Genomic DNA, 18,774 nt, shown 5'->3' with positions numbered 1-18,774 from the left:
TTACCCATCAAGTGCATATTTAAGATTCTTTTACAAGATTTTAAAAGAAGCCATTTTACATATCTAACATTATTCAGTGGAAGAAGCCCAGTCCATCCTGATAGTTATCAGTGATTAGATTGCCAAGCCCTGGCAATGAGCCAAGTCCATAATCTTCTAAGTTCCCCCTGCTCTATAGAATGCCCATCCTGCCTGCTCTGTGGACTCACCTTCAAACCACACGCTCCCAAGCTGAAGCCGACAGTGGCGGACTATGGTAGGTGACTCTGAAATTATCAGAGTCACAAAGCTTGTCTATCAGACACAAGAGTCACAGATTTATTTTTGTTGGGCAACTCTTGTATTGAATCTCAAACTGGTTATTTGTGTGGCTTTCTGGGATCCCTCAGAGGCCTTTTTGTTGAGATAAGGACTCATTCATTGGTAGTTGAAATGTGGGTTCAAAAGTGTGAGAGCATTTTCTTGTTTTTAGTTATCATTATGTATATTCCATGTTTTTTAGGAGTCTGTTCACACTGATATAGGTTGAGGAAAATGACATTAATTTCGTAAGAAACTGAAAACATATGAAAAGATAATAATTAGGCCAAAATACATTTATTTTTCTATTTGAAAGTCTGGCCCACACAGTGTCTGCTTTGAAAAATTCTGGCCCTCGGACAAAGCTAGTTGATGACCCCAGCCATAGAGCTACCAATACACATTTATTGGGGCTGCTCCAGGTTGGCAGTTCGATCACCACTTCCTCCTGCACACACACTGAAATGTCATTGGGCAAGACAGCCCCAAATTGCTCCTAATGGCTTTGGGTAAAAGTGCTAAATAAATATTGGTATTTTACAGGACCTCAAAGATAATTTTTGGAGTAACCAGATTGCTTTTTTCTTTAAAACCCCCATGCCTATTTCTGTTTGAATTTACACTGTTTGCTGTATTTATCGTGTTCCAGGTTAAAAAAGTGGACGCATATCAAACAGGATTGATTTGAGTTTATAAAAACACACACCATGCCCATGTTGCCTTCGTCTATGTCTCTTCCAGGGAGATAAAGAGGTGGAACTTGGCCTTCCTTTTTCTCCTCTTTGTGACCGCAAAGCCACCATGATTGCCCAGTCACAGATAGGTAAGAACAACCATAAACCAATAATACCTAAGGACCACAGGCAGGTGAGGATTATTTATTAACTAAACATAGTTAACAACATTTAGATATTTAGATTATTTCATTGTTGTAACATGCTTCATGGCAATAAATCTTGTATCATTGGAAAGCCTGTTCATTTACCTTTTAAATATTACACTTGTAAGGAACATGCATTTGTGGGATGAACAGCGGAGCTGAGTTTGTGGGTTGAGCCAATAAAAAATTTGTAAGATCTTCTCTGCCAATGTCAAACATCTTATTCTGCCATTGACTCTTGTTTGGTGTTGTTTGGTGGATTGGGTGAAGTTTGAAGAAGCAAGACATATTGGCAATTTAACAATTTATTCATTTAAGAAACAGGGGCCTCAGTAGTGTGTGGAAGAACCATGCACAGCCACAACAGCCTGGCATCTCTTCCTCATGCTGGTCACCAGCCTGGTCACACACTGCTGTGGGATGCCATCCCATTCTTCAACCAGCATTTCTTACAAGTGGTTGTGTTGGTCACTCTGGCACAAACAGCACACCCAAGATGATCCCACAAGTGTTCACTGGGGTTGAGGTCAGGACTGCTGGCAGGTCATTCCATCCTCTCCACTTCCAAATTCTGGAGGTAGTCTCTGATAAACCCTGCTCTGTGGGGATGAGCGTTGTCATCTTGGAGGATAGAGTTCGGTCCCAGACTGTGGAGATATGGGATTGCCACTGGTAGCAGAATCTCATCTCAATATCTATCTGCATTGAGAGTTCCTCTAATGATGACAAGCATTAGTCTCTTTTTTGCTATTTTGCTATTGACTCTTGGCAAATAGCTGATTTGCTTTTAAAGCAAAATCAGCTATTTGCCATTGATAAGGAATATTTATATATAACTGTATATAACTTTGGTTTAACAGTGAGACTGGCTGGTACTTTAAAGCAGTGGAGCCTGTTTATAAAATTATAAAAAGAAGAGAAACTAATGTTTATCAGTTATACTCTTTCATCCTCCTACCTTCTGTATTTTAACTATCCTGTCTGCCTGTCTCTCTGTCTGGTTGCAGGGTTCATAGACTTCATTGTGGAGCCAACTTTCAGTGGTCTGATTGACACAACAGAAAAGGTCATTGGTCCTCTGATAGAAGAGGACAGGAAGGCCAGAGAGACTGGAAACAGAAGGTCCAGGTACCACTACTACAGCATAAATAAATCACATTTGTACTGCCAGAGAAAATTTCTCCACAAATGTAATACACAGGACTTGGCTATTGAAAATAAGTTCTGAAGTTGAGTTCTGAAGTTGAACAGGTAGACCCTGACAGGTAGAACCCTGAAAAGATTCATTAGTTAAAATCTGTTTACTTTCACCAGAGCAGTTTACATGGACTTCCTAGTCATTTAAGATGAGGCTATTGTCTTAAACCATTGGACAAAATATGGAGCATGCGACTTGAACAGTACTGTGAGGCTCCATTGGTTCTGACCTTCTACGAGCCCCCCTGGTCCACAACTCTGCTCTCTTCCAGTCTAACAGGAAGTGGCTCAGTTACCGTGGAGTCGGTGCAGAGACACAGTAGTAGTCGCCACGGGAACAGTGATGATGGACAGATGGACTTTTCCCTGACAGCCATTGACCTGCCGACTCTGAGGCTCCACCTATCTGGTGTCATCGCCAGCAACAAAGACAGATGGAAAGAGCTATCTGTGCATGGTACTTCATTCACACTCAAACGCGCACCTGTGCGTGTTTGACACACACAAATTCAATTACACACACACAGGTACAAACATACATGACAGTGGACTTAAGGGTACAGGAAATCATGAATCATGAATGTGTTGCTCTGTATGTTAGTTATGCATGTTATCTTGCCATCAGCCCTTCTTAAGGCCATTAGTTGATGGAAATTGCTTCTATGTGTCAGGACATACATTTTCTGTATTTCCTGGTTTAGACACCGGGTTTCAAAATGGTTGGGAACTGTTTCACTATAAAGAAAAAGGTCTTAATTGCTCTCACCTGGGCACCTACTTTGATGTCTGAGAGCCATTAGCCTAATGTTTACAGAAGGAGACTTTCTGACATCAGTGGAGTGTTGCAGTGCAGGACTGCTACAGGTGAAACATGTACATTTGGCTATTTTTTCACCATTAAACTCCCACAAAGGTATATTTGTGTGTAGTGCAAATTTATATGGATCCTGGGAGGTGTTATTAAGAAGAAAAAAATGCATGTGCATGATTTAGGTGTTTAGACAATATCTATCTCAAGAGAGTCATGGTTGCATTTGTGAAATCAAGAGCAAGGTGGATAGAGGCAGGACAAAAACAAAAACACCTCATATTTCATCTAGTGAAAAGAAAACAGAAAAATAAACCACTGACAATTCTACTGATAAATGGACTAGAATGCAAGAAAACTAAGAACCACTGAAAAGGAAGTTTCACAGTTTTATAGTAATCTCTGTACCTTTGCATACCCCCATAAGACTACATACCCAAAATTGATGTTTTGTTTGATTAAATTTGTGAGTCAGATTTAAGAACAGAAGAACTGGAAGCTGTATGCTTGAAATTGTCATAGAACAAATCCCCTGGCTCAGACTGATTTTTATAGATTTTTGCAGAAGGATCTCAGACATCTGCTGTTTAAGGTAATGCAAGAATGCATAGAGTGGAATGAATTAATGTCAAGCATGAAGCAAGGCCTAATAATACTTATTCCCAAGCATGGCCAAGATAAAAGGTTACGAGACAACTTAGGACATATTATACTACTCAACACAGATTTTTAGTTGTTATCTGGATTTATTGCAGCTTGACTGAGGCCTGTCTCAAATAATAAATAAAAAACATGGCTTTCTAGGTGGAAGATCTATCCAGAGTAGTTCAATATGAAATACTGCCTTACATGACGGGAGTGCTTAATTTGCAACATAAAGGTTAAAACAGAAATCAAACACCTGTGTATCACTGTCAACAGCAATAAAGAAATAAGGGAGAAAGAAAACTTTTAAGATAACATAGGATACTTTATTAATCCCCAGCTAGGAAAATTTGGTTGTTACAAGCAGCAGGTAATGGCAGTTTCAAAAAATAGCAAGAGAAATAGAGAAATACAAAATACAAAATAAAAGCAGACTATAAATGTGCATAATTATACAAAGGGCTTATGTCAGAAAAAAAGGAATACTGTTGAATTTCACAGATTATACACAGATTGCACATGGAATTGATAAAGTGACTTCAGCATTAATAATATTGCACAGAAATAAATATGTATATGTCACAGTAGAATACTATTGTGTATTGATATGTACGGTACTCAATGAGGAAAGAGCAGTATTTCAAGGTAGTAAGTGTATGATTGATCATCCATCACTGCAAAAAAAAAAAAAAAACAGTCCGATTATTGTAAGCAGTGCTAAGTTAGGCAATGCTGGAGTTAGACACTCTGACAGCTGTTGGTATGAGGGACCTGCGGTAGCGTTCCTTCTACAGAGTGGATGCAGCAGGAGCGAGCACAGTACCCTGTGGAGCCCCTGTGCTGCAAACTATCACATCCGACACATAGTTGCGAAGCCTCACATACTGCAGTCTGTTGGTGAGGTAGTCGAGGGTCCATGCAGCCAGGTCTACTCCAGCTCCTTCCAGCTTCCCCCTCAGCAGTGATGGCTCTACAGTGTTGAAAGCACTGGAGAAGTCAAAAAACACAATCCTCACTGTATTACCAGTGCTCTTCAGGTGGGAAAGAGAGCGATGGAGCAGGTAGATGATGGCGTCTTCCGCACCAATGCCTGTACGATATGCGAACTGTAGGCTGTCCAGATCGCTGCTCACCAGGTGACCGGGGTGATTCAGAATATTCATCTCCAGAGTCTTCATCAGGTGGGAAGTTAAGGCTACTGGCCTGAAGTGGTTAGGCTACCTGGGATGCACAGTTTTTGGCACCGGAACCACGCAGGAAGTTTTCGTAGAAATATTGCTAAATGTAAAACAATCTTGAATTCTTGGTTACAGAGGCATACATCTATGTCTGGGAGAGTCTTCGTAAGAATGGAAAGTCTATGAAGAGCTATTTACCCCACGATAATAAATAATATGATTTTCAACTTTATCTGGAAGAAGCCACAGCTCTGAGCGTCCCACGTACACACGTGAAGAACTCCTTAGTCTGCGCAGCCCTTCTTTGCTGTACGTGCCCATTTGCCTGCGGAGATACAGAGGAAAAGGAGAGGCTGCAGAGGTGGGCGAAAGAGGCAGTGGACTTATATTCCCTCTGTCATCGCGGGAAATGTCCGCTCCATCTCCAACAAGGCGGAGGAGCTGACTCCGCTAACCCGGCAGCAGAGGGAGTACCAGGAGTGCAGCCTCATGTGCTTCTCGGAGACGTGGCTGAATGGACTGATACCAGATTCTGTGGTTTCCCTGAACAGATTTACACTCGCGCGTGTGGACCGGGGTGCGGCGGAGAGCGGTAAGAAGAAAGGAGGGCGACTGGGCTGTGTAAGTGAATGAGTGCTGGTGCAACCTGGTGCACGTGAAGGAACAGCTGTGCACATGGGACCTAGAGCTGCTTGTTGTGGCCATGCGGCCGTATCTACCGAGGGAGTTTTCAGACATGATTGTGTTTTGTGTGTACATTCCTCCTTGGTGGAGGCTTCGCCTGCGTGTAAGAAGCATTATGGAAAGAAGCTGGAGGAGAAACTGGCCCAGAACAAAGCGTTAGACATGTGGAGAGGACTGAAGAACATCTCTGGATTTGGACAGAGTGCCAGAGGGACAGCTGATGGAGACCAGCACTGGGTGTTAATTTAAACACAAGATACTTATGCTCAAAAAGAGGATTCATTCTCAGTGAAGAACCTTGGACCCCTAATCTGTCTCCATACATACCAAAAAGCAGTGATTCCTAACACGTCTCTGGGGGTCATCAGGTGGATACCTCCCTTCAACAGTGTTTCGCCTACTTAGTCCCACGACACCTCCAGGAGGCTAGGCGGTGAACTCCGGCGTCCCAGAGTCACCCCCCCTAGTGCCAGTTCACACTGTTCCTACACAATCCAAACAGCACTGCCATGTTCAACTGACCCAGGCCTGTTTAGGAGATGCTCCAGGTAGTGGCCAGTACCGATGCTACCTTTTAGCTAATGCTAATACTAACTGCTAACTGCTAAGAAGAACAGAAGAAGACAATACAGTACTGATGCTACCATTTAGATAATGCTAATACTGATGCTAAAGGCTAACTGCTAACTGCTAAGAAGAACAGAAGAAGACAATACAGCTAGATTCACCTATACTGTTAATGTTAACTGCTAGATGCCAATGCTAACTGCTAAGATACTATCATACTACCACCGCTTTAGCTATTGTTAACTGCTACAATGCTACTACAGGCCTAGATGCCACATGTAACTGCCAAGTGCTGCACTACCATCATCTACCCCTGCCTCTCACCAACCGCACCAATAAAAGCAGGGTGTGGGGATGCAGACCCTGGTTCGGGTAGGGGGTAGAAAGTAAAGAGGTAGAGTCAAAGATGAAAGTAGGGATTGGATACAAACCCTTGTTCTGGTAGAGAGTAGAAAGTTTAGAAGGTGCTGAAGGTGGAGGCCTAATCCACAGACTAGATTTAAAGCCTCTTCTAACATTTCCTTCATGAAGCAAACAAAACAGGAAAACAACCGAAAAAAAAACAAGCCAACTCTGTATCTTACAACACAAACTCACCTGAACAGGCCACATGGTCACACCCCCACCTTATCTACACTTCCTGGATGAATTAAACTGCGACTTCAACAGATCTGATTCTCTCCCCACCATCCTGCCCCCTTCCTGCTCCCCCCTCTTCACACGTCTCCAACCCAGAGGCCACTTCCCCCCTCCCCAGACCACCTTCACCTGCCCCCTGCCCCTCCACACCCACACGGACTGTTCCCAACACCAGCGCCCCTCCACCACCCACCCTCTGCAGCACACCCCAGTCCCCCCCTGACTCCTCCCTCTCCATCACAACAGACCAGGTGAGAAGAGAGCTGAGACTGAAGCAGAGGAAATCTGCAGGACCAGATGGCATCAGCCCCAGGCTGCTGAGGACCTGTGTGGACCAACTCTGTGAGGTCCTCTGCCACCTCTTTAACCTGAGCCACAGCCTGGAGAAGGTCCCCGTCTTGTGGAAGACCTCCTGTTTGATCCCAGTTCCTAAAACAACACACGCCAAGAAACCGGCCACTACAGACCTGTTGCCCTGACCTCCCACCTCATGAAGACCATGGAGACCATCTCCGCTCCGTGGTGAGCTCCACCCTGGAGCCGCTGCAGTTTGCCAACATCAGGGTAGAGGACATTGTCATCTACCTGCTTCAACGGGCGCTCACCCATCTGGAGACGGCCAGCTGCACTGTGAGGGTTATGTTCTTTGACTTCTCCAGCGCTTTCAACACCATAAGACCAGCACTGCTGAGGGGGAAGCTGGAGGACGCTGGAGTGGATGGACATCTTGCTGCCTTGACCATTGACTACCTCACCGACCGTCCACAGTATGTACGAATGCGCAACACGGACAGCTGCCATCTCCAGAAGTTCTCTGATGACTCCACCATTGTGGTCTGTGTGTCAGAGGGGACCGAGCTGGAGTACCGGTCAGTCATTATGAACTTTGTGGACTGGTGTTAGCGCAACCACCTGTGCTTGAACACCAGTAAAACAAAGGAAATGGTGGTTGACTTCAGAAGGAGGACACACATGAGGGGCCAGAGTCACCTCCACCTCCTGAGGAGACTGAGGTCCTTCAAAATGTACAGACCCCTGCAACTTTTTATGACTCTGTGGTAGCCTCTGCTATTCTCTACGCTTTCCTCTGCTGGGCCCCAGGCAGCACAGAGCGGGACAGGAAGAGAATGAACAAGCTGGTCAGGAGGGCAAGCTCTGTCCTGGGCTGCCCACTGGACTCTGTGGAGGAGGTGGGTGAGAGGAGGCTGTTTGCCAAGCTCACAGCCATCATGGACAACACCTCTCACCCCCTACACGGACCTTCATCAAGATCACAAAAAGACACAAAACAGAGAGTTACACTTTATTTACCATTTACCATTACCACAAACAGAGTAATGTAGTGTATGCAGTCTAATGCAGCAAGGAATGCACACATCTATACGCTGGGGAAACAAAACAACCGCCCCACAAGCACATGATACAATACAGGAGAGCCAACACTTCAGATCAAGACTCAGCAGTCCACCTACATCTTAAGGGACAAGGGACACTCATTTGAGGACAATAATGTACTCATTTTGCCACAGAAGACGGATGGTTTGTAAGTGGAGTGAAAGAAGCCAGAGGAGTTTGTCTACGATACCACTTATCAGCCACTTACAATGCAGTCCTGAAATCCCTCCAAAGGAAGTTTAACATCTCACATGATGGTTGGGTGGATTAGCGATCCTGCAAGATGATAGATGTCTGGGACTCTCCACAAGTAATTTAGAATGAAAGAAGCCTCTTGAATGATAGGCGAAACAAACCTCAAGCAAGTCCAGTTGCCTTTGTAAAACATTTATTATTCATAGATGTATTTATTTTAAGGTTAAGCCCCACATCAACACATGGACTACCTCCAGAAGTTCTCCAATGATACAGCCATCGTTGGATGTGTATCGCAGGGGAACGAATGGGAATACAGGGAAGTCTTCACTGACTTTGTCGACTGGTGTGGACTTAACCACCTGCACATCAATGCTGGCAAACCAAGGAGAAGGTGATAGACTTCCACAGGAAAGCACCAAAGACTGCACTGGTGTGCATCCAGGGATTTGACATTGAGATCGTGGAGGAGAAGACTGAGGTTCTTTGGACTATATAGGACATTACTAAAGACTTTTTATGACTCTGTGGTTGCATCTGCAGTCTTTTACACAGTAGTCTGCTGGGGCTGCGGAAGCTCTGAGAGGGACAGAAAGAGACTGAACAGACTGGTCAGGAGAGCTGGCTCTGTCCTGGACTGCCCTCTGGACACCACTGAGGATGCAGGTGAGAGGAGGATGTTAGCCAAGATGACATCGATCATGGACAACCCCTCCCACCTCCTGCATGACACAGTGAGGGCCCTCAGCAGCTCCTTTAGTAACAGACTGCTGCATCCAGTGTGTAAGAAGGAACGCTACCGCAGGTCCTTCATTCTATCAGCTGTCAGATTATTCAGCTCCAGCATCACATAAGACTGTGTTGATATTGTTTGCCAAATAATCTGTTGTTTTTTCTTGTCATTTATGCCAAAATACACTCATATCCTTTATATTTTGTGCAATAATACATTTTTCCTTTACATTTTGTGCAAATTACATATTTGTTTTACTGTTTTGTATATTTTATTCTTCTGTGCAATAGTATTAACACTATTTATTATTACACAATACATTTTTCCCAGTTATTGCAGCAATTAAAGTCAAAATTTCACTTTGCTTTTATAATATGTAAATATATATAGTCGACTTTTTATTTTGTATTTTTGTTTTTTGAATTTCTTTATCTCTGTTGCTATCTTTCTTTCCAACTGCTATTACATGCTGCTGTAATGCCCAAATTTCCCCAGCTGGGGATAAATAAAGTTCTATCTTATCTTATCTTATCTTATGGAAGAATGAACTAAAGCTTTTTACAAAATGCATTATGGACAGAAACACCTTGAACTTTTTTCTTTAATGAAATTGTTTATGTTGCTTGAACAGAACCCTGTCTCTCAGGTGACTTGAAAAATCTTGTTTGAAGGTCTTATTTGTTGGTTTGTTCATTGGCTGTCTCATAGTACTGTATCGACACCAGTTTATCCTTTTGAAATATTTACTGAAATATGCTATAAAGGTAGGTATAATAAAGGGAGGGAAAGAATGTCAGACTGAAGATGGAAACAGAGTGTAGTCAGTTGACAATTCTGTCTGATATCTGGCTACACAAATGATTAAATTGCATGTTGTTTCTTTCTGACAACTCCTAGGCTCCATCAGTCTGTGGCTGTATGAATAGCAATGTTGGTCAGTCCCAGACTGTGGTCCAGACTGAAACATCTAAACAACAACTGGATGGATCACAAAAAAAATTGTAGACATTCATGGTAACCAGAGAATGAATCCACTGACTTTGGTGGCCCCAGTTTTTTTCTAGTGCCATAATGAGATAGACATTGTCATTTGTGAGTGAAATCTCTTGATGGATTGCTGTGAAATATGGTACAAGTAAATTTGCTGTCTAATTTGTTATAAATTCTAATGACTTTAGTGAAGTCATTGACTGACTTATGACCAAATATCTGCAAAACAAATGGCCTTCCCATCAGCCTCAGGTGTAATTTGTGTTTCGTGCTAATAAGCATTTGTTACCATGCTAAACTAAGATGATGAACATTATAATTGCTGAACATCAGAATGTTACAGTTGTCATTGTGAGCAATTTAGCTTGGTGACATTAGTAGTATTTAGCTCAAAGCCCACACTGTACCTAAGGACAACGATTCTTTGTTTCCTGTAATTTAAATGTTGCTTTGTCTATTGCGCACAGAGCTGGCCAATAAGGAGCAAGAGGAACAAGAAGAAGTGGAGTCTAATGTCAACTCAGACATCCAATCTCATGTCTCACTCAGTGACAATGTCCTTGATGGAAACACCTCTGACCAATCACAGACGTCAGACAGCTCACCTCCTGATGAAACACATGACAAGTCTCCAGACTGCATGCCTGCAGATCACCTGACCTGGAACGGTATATGCATGACAGTATCTGCAACATTTATTAAATCTTAATCTTCAATAAGATGACCCGTTGCTATGGTAACCATTACAGGGGCTGGGCCAATGGAGGACAATGAGGAAGACGATGGTGAACTGCCTGAAAATGCCTGATGACACTCATGACAAACTCACCACTGTATCTGGGAGATCAACATAGCAACAGATGTTGCAGTGCAGTGACAACGAGAGTTCAGGCTCTTCTGTTTAAACACAGCAGCTGAATGTGGTTCAGTGGCCCCCAAAGGGCCAACGGACCTTATTTTTACAACTGACCATGAAAACATCACATTCAAAGTGACAAAATTTATCAGATAACAACTTCTTAGCTGCTTCATGGTCCATTCAAAGTGGTGAAAGTGTTTTGTGATTTTATTAGAGACTCAGAGGAACAATGCCTTGAAATGAGTGGAGATATCAGAATTGAAATGAAAATAAAGACAGAGAGTTGAAAACCAAAGAGCATACTGTGGCTGGAAATTTCCTGCTCATAGCTAAGGGAGTGTAGCTGTTCATTATCTGGAGGAATGAGAAATGGAGCTGTGGTGTGGTCGCGGTTGAGGTTTTGTGAATGAAGCTGAGCAGAGCGACAGGTGTGTCATACACTTATACAAGAGTGATTTCTGCTCTGGTTTCTGTTCTGGGTTCAGATCATTAAGCATGGTGTACTTCTGACCGCTACCCAATATGTGATGTCAGAACTGTCAAGAAAAAATTAACAGATCCCTCAGGATATAACAGCTGTTGTTAACCATGGTAGCAGCATGGCTTTAGATATGGCAACATCGATCCGTTGAGCAACCACTTTGGTCCAGGATGAAATATCTCAACAACTATAGGATGGATGGCCATGAAGATTTTGCAGATATTTATGGTTCCCAGATGATGTAGCATGTGGGCCGTGTTAATCCCCTCTTCACCTTAGCGCTATCGGCAGTTCAAAGTTTTTTTCTGATAACAAGCCATTCATTTGAATCAGGTGTGCTGGAGCAGGGATACATCTAAAACATGCAGGGCAGTGGTATTCCAGGACCAGGCTTGAGAAAACAGTGGTATAGATAACACCAGCAGCCCCCTCGTGCCACTGTCAAAATTTCAGCGGCGCCGGAATTGTCTAGTTTATTCATTATTCTCATATCCTCTTCTAACTACATGGGTGAAGTAGGTGTAGGTAGAGTCCAATAGTCCTCTACAGCCTTGTAACGCTCAGACAAACACACGTTGGAGATATTCAAGAAGGACAGTTAAATTGTTTGTTTTTGTTGTGTTCAATTAGACAGAATGCTTTTGCAGGTTGCAAAATGCAATGTGCACCACACTGCCTCTTTTGTTGAAGCCTACAGTTTAAAAAAAGAGAGCAGTGTGGTGCAGTTGTTAATTGCTGATAGGCAACCACCAAGTCACCATTCCTTAGCCTAACCCTGATTTTTCTGTGGAGTAAACTTGCAGACATGTAGGTTTTATTTAAATATATGTACTGGCATACAAATGGACAGTTAGAAGGCACTTGCTCTGGCTCTGATTGAGGGTGAGAGGTGAGCAAACTGCCTATACTGCCTACAGAAGACACCTCTCACTGGAAAAGACTGTGCTGGTATGCACACTGGTATAGTTACCAGTATAGTACCCTGCCCACATATTCCTTTTTTACTCGAAAATTGGTCACATTACTGGAGCTAAACATACAAAATATACTGCTACTGTGACTTTAGGAGATGTATTTGTTAAACTGACTCCTGTCTCATAACTGTAAGATGAGTAAGCCTCTTTTGGGGAGAAGATCTGGGTTACATCAAGGCAGACAAATAGCTGGAATTAGGTTTATTAGAAATGTAAGGCCAAACTGACCTAACCTGTACCTGCAGTGACATCACTGATTTGAGTGTGGCCAGAGGTCACACATTTTGAACCCACAGAGAACAGAGCAGCTGCACTAAATTAGTGTGAATTTCTAACCTTTAAATGGGCAGTGAAAGACATACCAGATTATATGTGACCACTTTAAAGGATGTTTTGCAACGTGTGTTGTGTTGTTGTACTTTTGGTCAATATACCCATAGGAGAGGACAACATTGTCCTCTCCACCATCATTGTAGAAATTGTGGACACTACCACTTTGATGGAAGTGCAATAGTGACACAATAACAGAATTTTCCTAAATTGACAGGCGCTCAGACATTCGACAGCTTCTGTTTCTGTGCGCGGCTTGTCCTGACTGTGAACGCAGGGCAGTGCTGTCCATAATATCATCATGTTGACAAGGGCAACAGAAACACCAGTTTCTTCAGCAACGGTTAGCAACTTGGCAGACGGTGAAAACTCCTGATCCTCTGAGCACTGTGTTTGTTAATGCAGTGTGTGCTATAATCATTCTGTGCTGTTTGGTTCTGTGTTTGTGTGTGTGAGAGAGAGAGAGATTCTGAGTGGGTCTGCGAGTGTGTGTATGTATGTGTGTGTGTGCACTGTATACTGTACAGTTGTTTTCTGTATTATTGTATTAAACAATGAGAACCCCAGTCCTCACATGTTATTTTATTTGTAGCTGCAACAGTCTGACTGGTTTTGGATTCACTTTGTGAGTATGTGTGGTCCTGGAGGTGCCTTTTGAAGCGGGAACTACCACAAAAACAGATTTTAGTACTTTGCCATGTGTTTATACATCAATGACAAAAAATGTATTAATTATGTAAAAAAAAATGTTTAAATAGCATCACAACTATGCAAGGTGCAGTCACAAAACTGTGCAGGTATGTAGTTGAGATCAAAATGAAGACAGGGGCCATTGGCTCCCCAACTTTACACCCCTGGCCCATGTTCATTTTTTGTCACGGATTATTACATCCCAGTTTCAATCATTCCTCTTCACTCTAAGGCATTAGATAAAATTAGAGACCATTTTGTGATGGGATCACACCAGTTGCAACGCCCAATTGGTATGAATGTGTGGCAATGCTACGAGGGTTGTATTTATTTATTTCTGTTAATAAGTGTCCAACAACGCCACCTAGGGGAATTTCAGTCCCAGGAAATATATCAGAGGGGAAACCGCTCTTTACAGTTTTTCCTCAAATGTTAAAACACAAAAGCCAATCCTCTAAACCAAATGACCAGTTGTCTAAACACATTTACTAAATCTAGCCATCATTTGCCAATACCATAAACACATTTCACATGAAGACACAATTCACTAAACACAAACCTCCATTCTCATAAATCTAAACACATTTTTCCTTGCTAAAACACAAGCTGCAAAAGAACTCTGCTCATATTCTCAAATGAAAGCTCATGTGATGCAAAATGCTTGCCACAGTCAGCAATATTTGAACACAATGAACACACCTGGCGTCATTCATTACACACAACATCTCAAAATTGAAGACACCAGTTGCTAATGCTGTGACCACATGTATAAAAGCAAGTTCAGAGTGCACAGTTTGCTGAAGACTCCAAACAAACACAATGGATGAAGGAAGAATCAGGGGAAGAGGAATTCAAGTCAGAGGAGCTGGCCATGGAAGAAGAGGAGAAGGCCAACAAGGAAGAGGAGAAGGCCCAGGAGAGAGAGGAGAAGGCCCAGGAGAGAGAGGAGAAGGTCCAGGAGGAAGAGCAAGACAACCTCGCACCATCAGTACGGACGAGATGCGGGCAACAGTCTTTGACCATGTCATTGTCCATGGCATGACAATGACTGGAGCATGACTTTTACAAGCCTGTGAAAGTAGTCTATTGGTTTCAAATCAGTTGTTATTGTAAAACATGTCAATTGACAACACATGCTTCTGTCTTTAGAGTTGAAAGAATGCTACATAGAGGTGGGAGGGGTTGCCATATTGACAGAAGAAACCCTCATTGTGGATATGGTTAGTGAGAACAACCTCATCAGACTCCGGGAGATCAGAGAAGTCATTGCAGATAATGTCAACTTCGAGAGTATTGATGATGTCAGCTTGGCCAGAATAGACCAAGTTCTCTGGCGCCAAAAGATGGGTTCCCTTTGAGCGCAACTCTGCGCAACACAAAGACCTACATTACGAGTATGTGCAAGTAAGTATACATCCATGTTCACAGTACAGATAGTGGACATACTGTGTTGCTCAATGGCCTACATTATTTCTGGACAATACTGTGCTACCTGATTGACTGTTGTTCTGAACACCTGTGCACTTTCACATTTTCACAGAGGATATTACAGTTGGACGCGATGGCCAGACCTCATGAGTACCTCTTCCTGGATGAGGCTGGCTTCAACTTGCAGAAACAAAGGCAAAGAGGCTGTAACATCATTGGCCAAAGAGCCATCACTGAGGTTCCTGGCCAACGGGGGGGTAATATTACTCTGGCCATGGGTTCGGAGGGGCTTGTCCACCGCCAACGTCTCCTCACCTTCCTAGAGGAGCTAAGAGACATCCTCCTGGACCGCCAACACCACCATCCTGGGCCCGCACATCCCATTTATGTGATCATTTGGGACAATGTCCGCTTCCACAGAACAAACCAAATCAAAGAGTGGTTCACCACCAACAGTAACCAGTTTTTAAACGTCTTTCTGCCACCCTACTCCCCTTTCCTGAACACTACAGAGGAGTTCTTCTCATCGTGGAGATGGAAGGTTTATGACAGACAACCATACACTAGAGAGAACCTCCTAAGGGCAATGGAGCTGGCCTGTGTTGACATCCCAGTGGAGGCCTTCCAAGGATGGATTCGCCATTCCAGGGGGTTTTTCCCACAGTGCCTAGCAAGAGGAAATATAGACTGCGATGTGGATGAGGTGATGTGGCCCGATGCAGCTCAGCAACATGATGCTGCACAGTGATGGTGGTGTGTGTGGTGTGAATAAAGTAAATCAAAAAACTTCACACCCTGAACATGTTTTCAAGAGTACTGTTGTGTGCAATAGATTCTGTTTTTGCATTGAGTTGTGTTACAGTAGTGTACATGCAGTATTTTCTATAGATTTATACTCTTCATATGAAACTCAGAAATCTAAATGCCTAATCCTCTACAGAGATCTAAGATCTGTTACTATAAAGTTTCTAAAAATATGCATTGGCAGTTATGAAACAAAGAACCTTTTCACAAATTGAGCATTGTGTTTTCAAGTGTTTTGCTGTAGTGTGTAATGATGTGTATAGTGTTTACATTTTTGAAAGCTTCGAGCTGCTCTTTTGGTGTGAAAGTTTGAGTTTTGAAGTGAGAAGGTGTGGTTGTGTTTATGTAGCTTTAGAAAAGGGTGTTGTGTTTAGACATTGGGGAACATAGAGGAAACATTTGTGAAATGTGTTTTAGCATTTGAGAAAAACTAATGTTCAGAGAGGAGTAGTGTGTGTGATAGAGCAATTAAATCACGGCTGGGCTTGTTTGGAAAGGCTGAAGTACAGCTGATCTCCTTGTATGCATGCTGCCAATGCACCTACCATGTGAACATGCATGCTTACTGAACAGCAACACCAAATAGTTTGAATATCTTGCAGGTAGGTAGGTAGGTAGGTAAAGGTCTGGGGTAGTTTAAATTATTTCAACTTTTTTTTCTGAGAAATCATGTTTTGTCCATCATTTTGACAAGGCAGTCATGTTTGAATATTAGAGTACTCATGAGCCCCGACCACTATAACTATGGAGAAGAAGCCAGTCAATGGCACAAACCAGTAGAGCAAATTCAGCTACAGTCAAAAGTTGAGAACAAAATGACACCATAGTTGTTGAATTCATTGACAACTCATGCAGAATTTAAAACTGGAGCTGCAGACATTTCCAGTTTTACAAAGATCTTCATCTTTAGCTTCCATCTGCCATAACAGAATAACATAACAGAATTTTAAGCACTGTTTTTTGCACCTTGGGGGTTGTACTTAGACTGGTATGGCTACCAGGAAGTTTTCATGTACCAAAGATTATATCTGATTATATGTCACAGGAGCAGATATTTTCTAACACAGATCTAAATCTTTTGTAATGATGACTCAACCAGGAGACTTTCATGCCGAATCGAGTCATAGTGCTCGAACTGTGAGTCACATGGAACTTTTACTTCCAGAGACACAGGTGCCAGGAATACTGTGGCTCCTTTGACTTTGCAAGTCAGCAGATCTTTCTCACAGCAGACATTTTGAATTACAGCACAGGTGGAATGAATAACTTAATGATAGCTGAATGACAAATAGTATCCTGAAACTGGAACCACTAAATGTTAAAATTATACTTTGATTCTCAAAGTTTTCCACCTATTTTCTGGCAGCTAACCCTTAAGGTTGCCTCTCATGTTTATGTGACGACCACAAAAGTCTTTTATTTTGAATACAAATTGTTGTATTTTATTTTTGAAAAAGTACCCCAAGAGTTTTGCATTTACTTGTGCACTGGTTTGGGTTTTCTATTCAGTGTGTATGCTGTAATGTTTACTCCATACCAGCAGGGGGCGAAGGTGGGTGATGGGTTTAGCGTCTTGTATTGCGTCTTGCTTCATTACTGCAAGATCCTTGTGTAGTATTGGAAAGCTAGTGAATAATAAACATCACCTCCAGTACCAGACTGATTGGTCAGGCACAGGTAAGGGTCTCAATTTAATGGACAGGAGGCTGGCAACTTCAATTTAATTAGCCACTTTATTTACACATTCAATAGTACATCAAACATAACTACAAGGCAATTTTTTGAGCTGGACTGCACTGTCATATACTCAAAGCATGGGATGCAGGGGCAATACAATACATTAGGCTAAGATGCAGGACAAGATGCTCGTGGATGCCAAGCAATTACTTGGCAACAACCTCCGAGACAGGTAATTAGTGTCCCAACAAAGTTAATTTAAACACAAGATACTGCTCAAAAAGAGGATTCATTCTCAGTGAAGAACCTTGGAGCTCTAATCTGCCTCTATACATGCCAAAGAGCAGTGATTCCTAACACGTCTCTGGGGGTCATCAGGTGGAAACCTCCCTTCAACAGTGTTTCGCCTACTTAGTCCCACTACACCTCCAGGAGGTTAGGCAGTGAACTCTGGCGTCCCAGAGTCACCCCCCCCCCAGTGCCAGTTCACACTGCTCCTACACATTCCAAACAGCACCGCCACGTTCAACTGACCCAGAGATGCTCCAGGTAGTGGCCAGTACTGATGCTACCATTTAACTATTGCTAATGCTAATGCTAACCGCTAAGAAGAACAGAAGAAGACAATACAGTTCCGATGCTACCATTTAGCTAATGTTACGTGCTAACCGCTACCTGCTAAGAGGAACAGAAGAAGACAATAAAGCTAGATTCACCTATACTGTTAATGTTAATTGCTAGCTACCAATACTAACTGCTAAGATACTATCATACTCTCAACACTTTAGCTATTGTTAGCTGCTACAATGCTACCACAGGCCTAGGTGCCACATGCAACTGCCGATTGCCACACTACCATCATCTACACCTGCCTCTCACCAACCGCACCAAAAAAGCGGGGTGGGAATACAAACCCTGGTTCGGGTAGGGGGTAGAAAATAAAGAGGTAGAGTCAAAAGATGAAAGTAGGGATTGGATACAGACCCTTGTTCGGGTAGGGGGTGGAAAATTTAGAGGGTGCTGAAGGTGGAGGCCTAAACCACAGACTAGATTTAACAGTCTCTTCTAACATTTCCTTCAAGAAGCAACAAACCCTACCATTTTCTTCATAAAGCAAACAAAGCAGAAAAACAAACCCTAACATTTCCTTCAAGAAGCAAACAAAACAGGAAAACAACCAAAAAGATCAAAAAACAAGCCAACTCTGTATCTTACAACGCAAACTCACCTGAACAGGCCGTATGGTCCCAAAGAGAGACTCTAGCTGGCCACACCCCCACCTTATCTAAACTTCCTCTTCCTGGTTCTCTTCCTATTGGC

The 18,774-nt window shown here is 42.8% G+C and overlaps 1 protein-coding gene across 1 annotated transcript in view; it reads left to right on the top strand.

Moving 5' to 3' along the window:
• Positions 1–11,019, top strand: part of LOC121616077 (calcium/calmodulin-dependent 3',5'-cyclic nucleotide phosphodiesterase 1A-like) — a 47,771-nt gene extending 36,752 nt beyond the window's left edge. The window contains exons 13-17 of the mRNA XM_041950703.1: positions 1,042–1,123; positions 2,188–2,308; positions 2,650–2,834; positions 10,679–10,879; positions 10,961–11,019. Of these exons, the coding sequence (XP_041806637.1) occupies positions 1,042–1,123; positions 2,188–2,308; positions 2,650–2,834; positions 10,679–10,879; positions 10,961–11,019 (648 nt within the window). The remainder of the gene's footprint in view (positions 1–1,041; positions 1,124–2,187; positions 2,309–2,649; positions 2,835–10,678; positions 10,880–10,960) is intronic.
• Positions 11,020–18,774: the final 7,755 nt, after the last annotated feature.

The sequence above is a fragment of the Chelmon rostratus genome, chromosome 13 (genome assembly GCF_017976325.1).
Source record: "Chelmon rostratus isolate fCheRos1 chromosome 13, fCheRos1.pri, whole genome shotgun sequence".
Lineage (NCBI taxonomy): Eukaryota > Metazoa > Chordata > Actinopteri > Chaetodontiformes > Chaetodontidae > Chelmon > Chelmon rostratus.
Note: the sequence above shows the minus strand (reverse complement) of the source record. Positions and strands in the feature narration are given on the sequence as shown.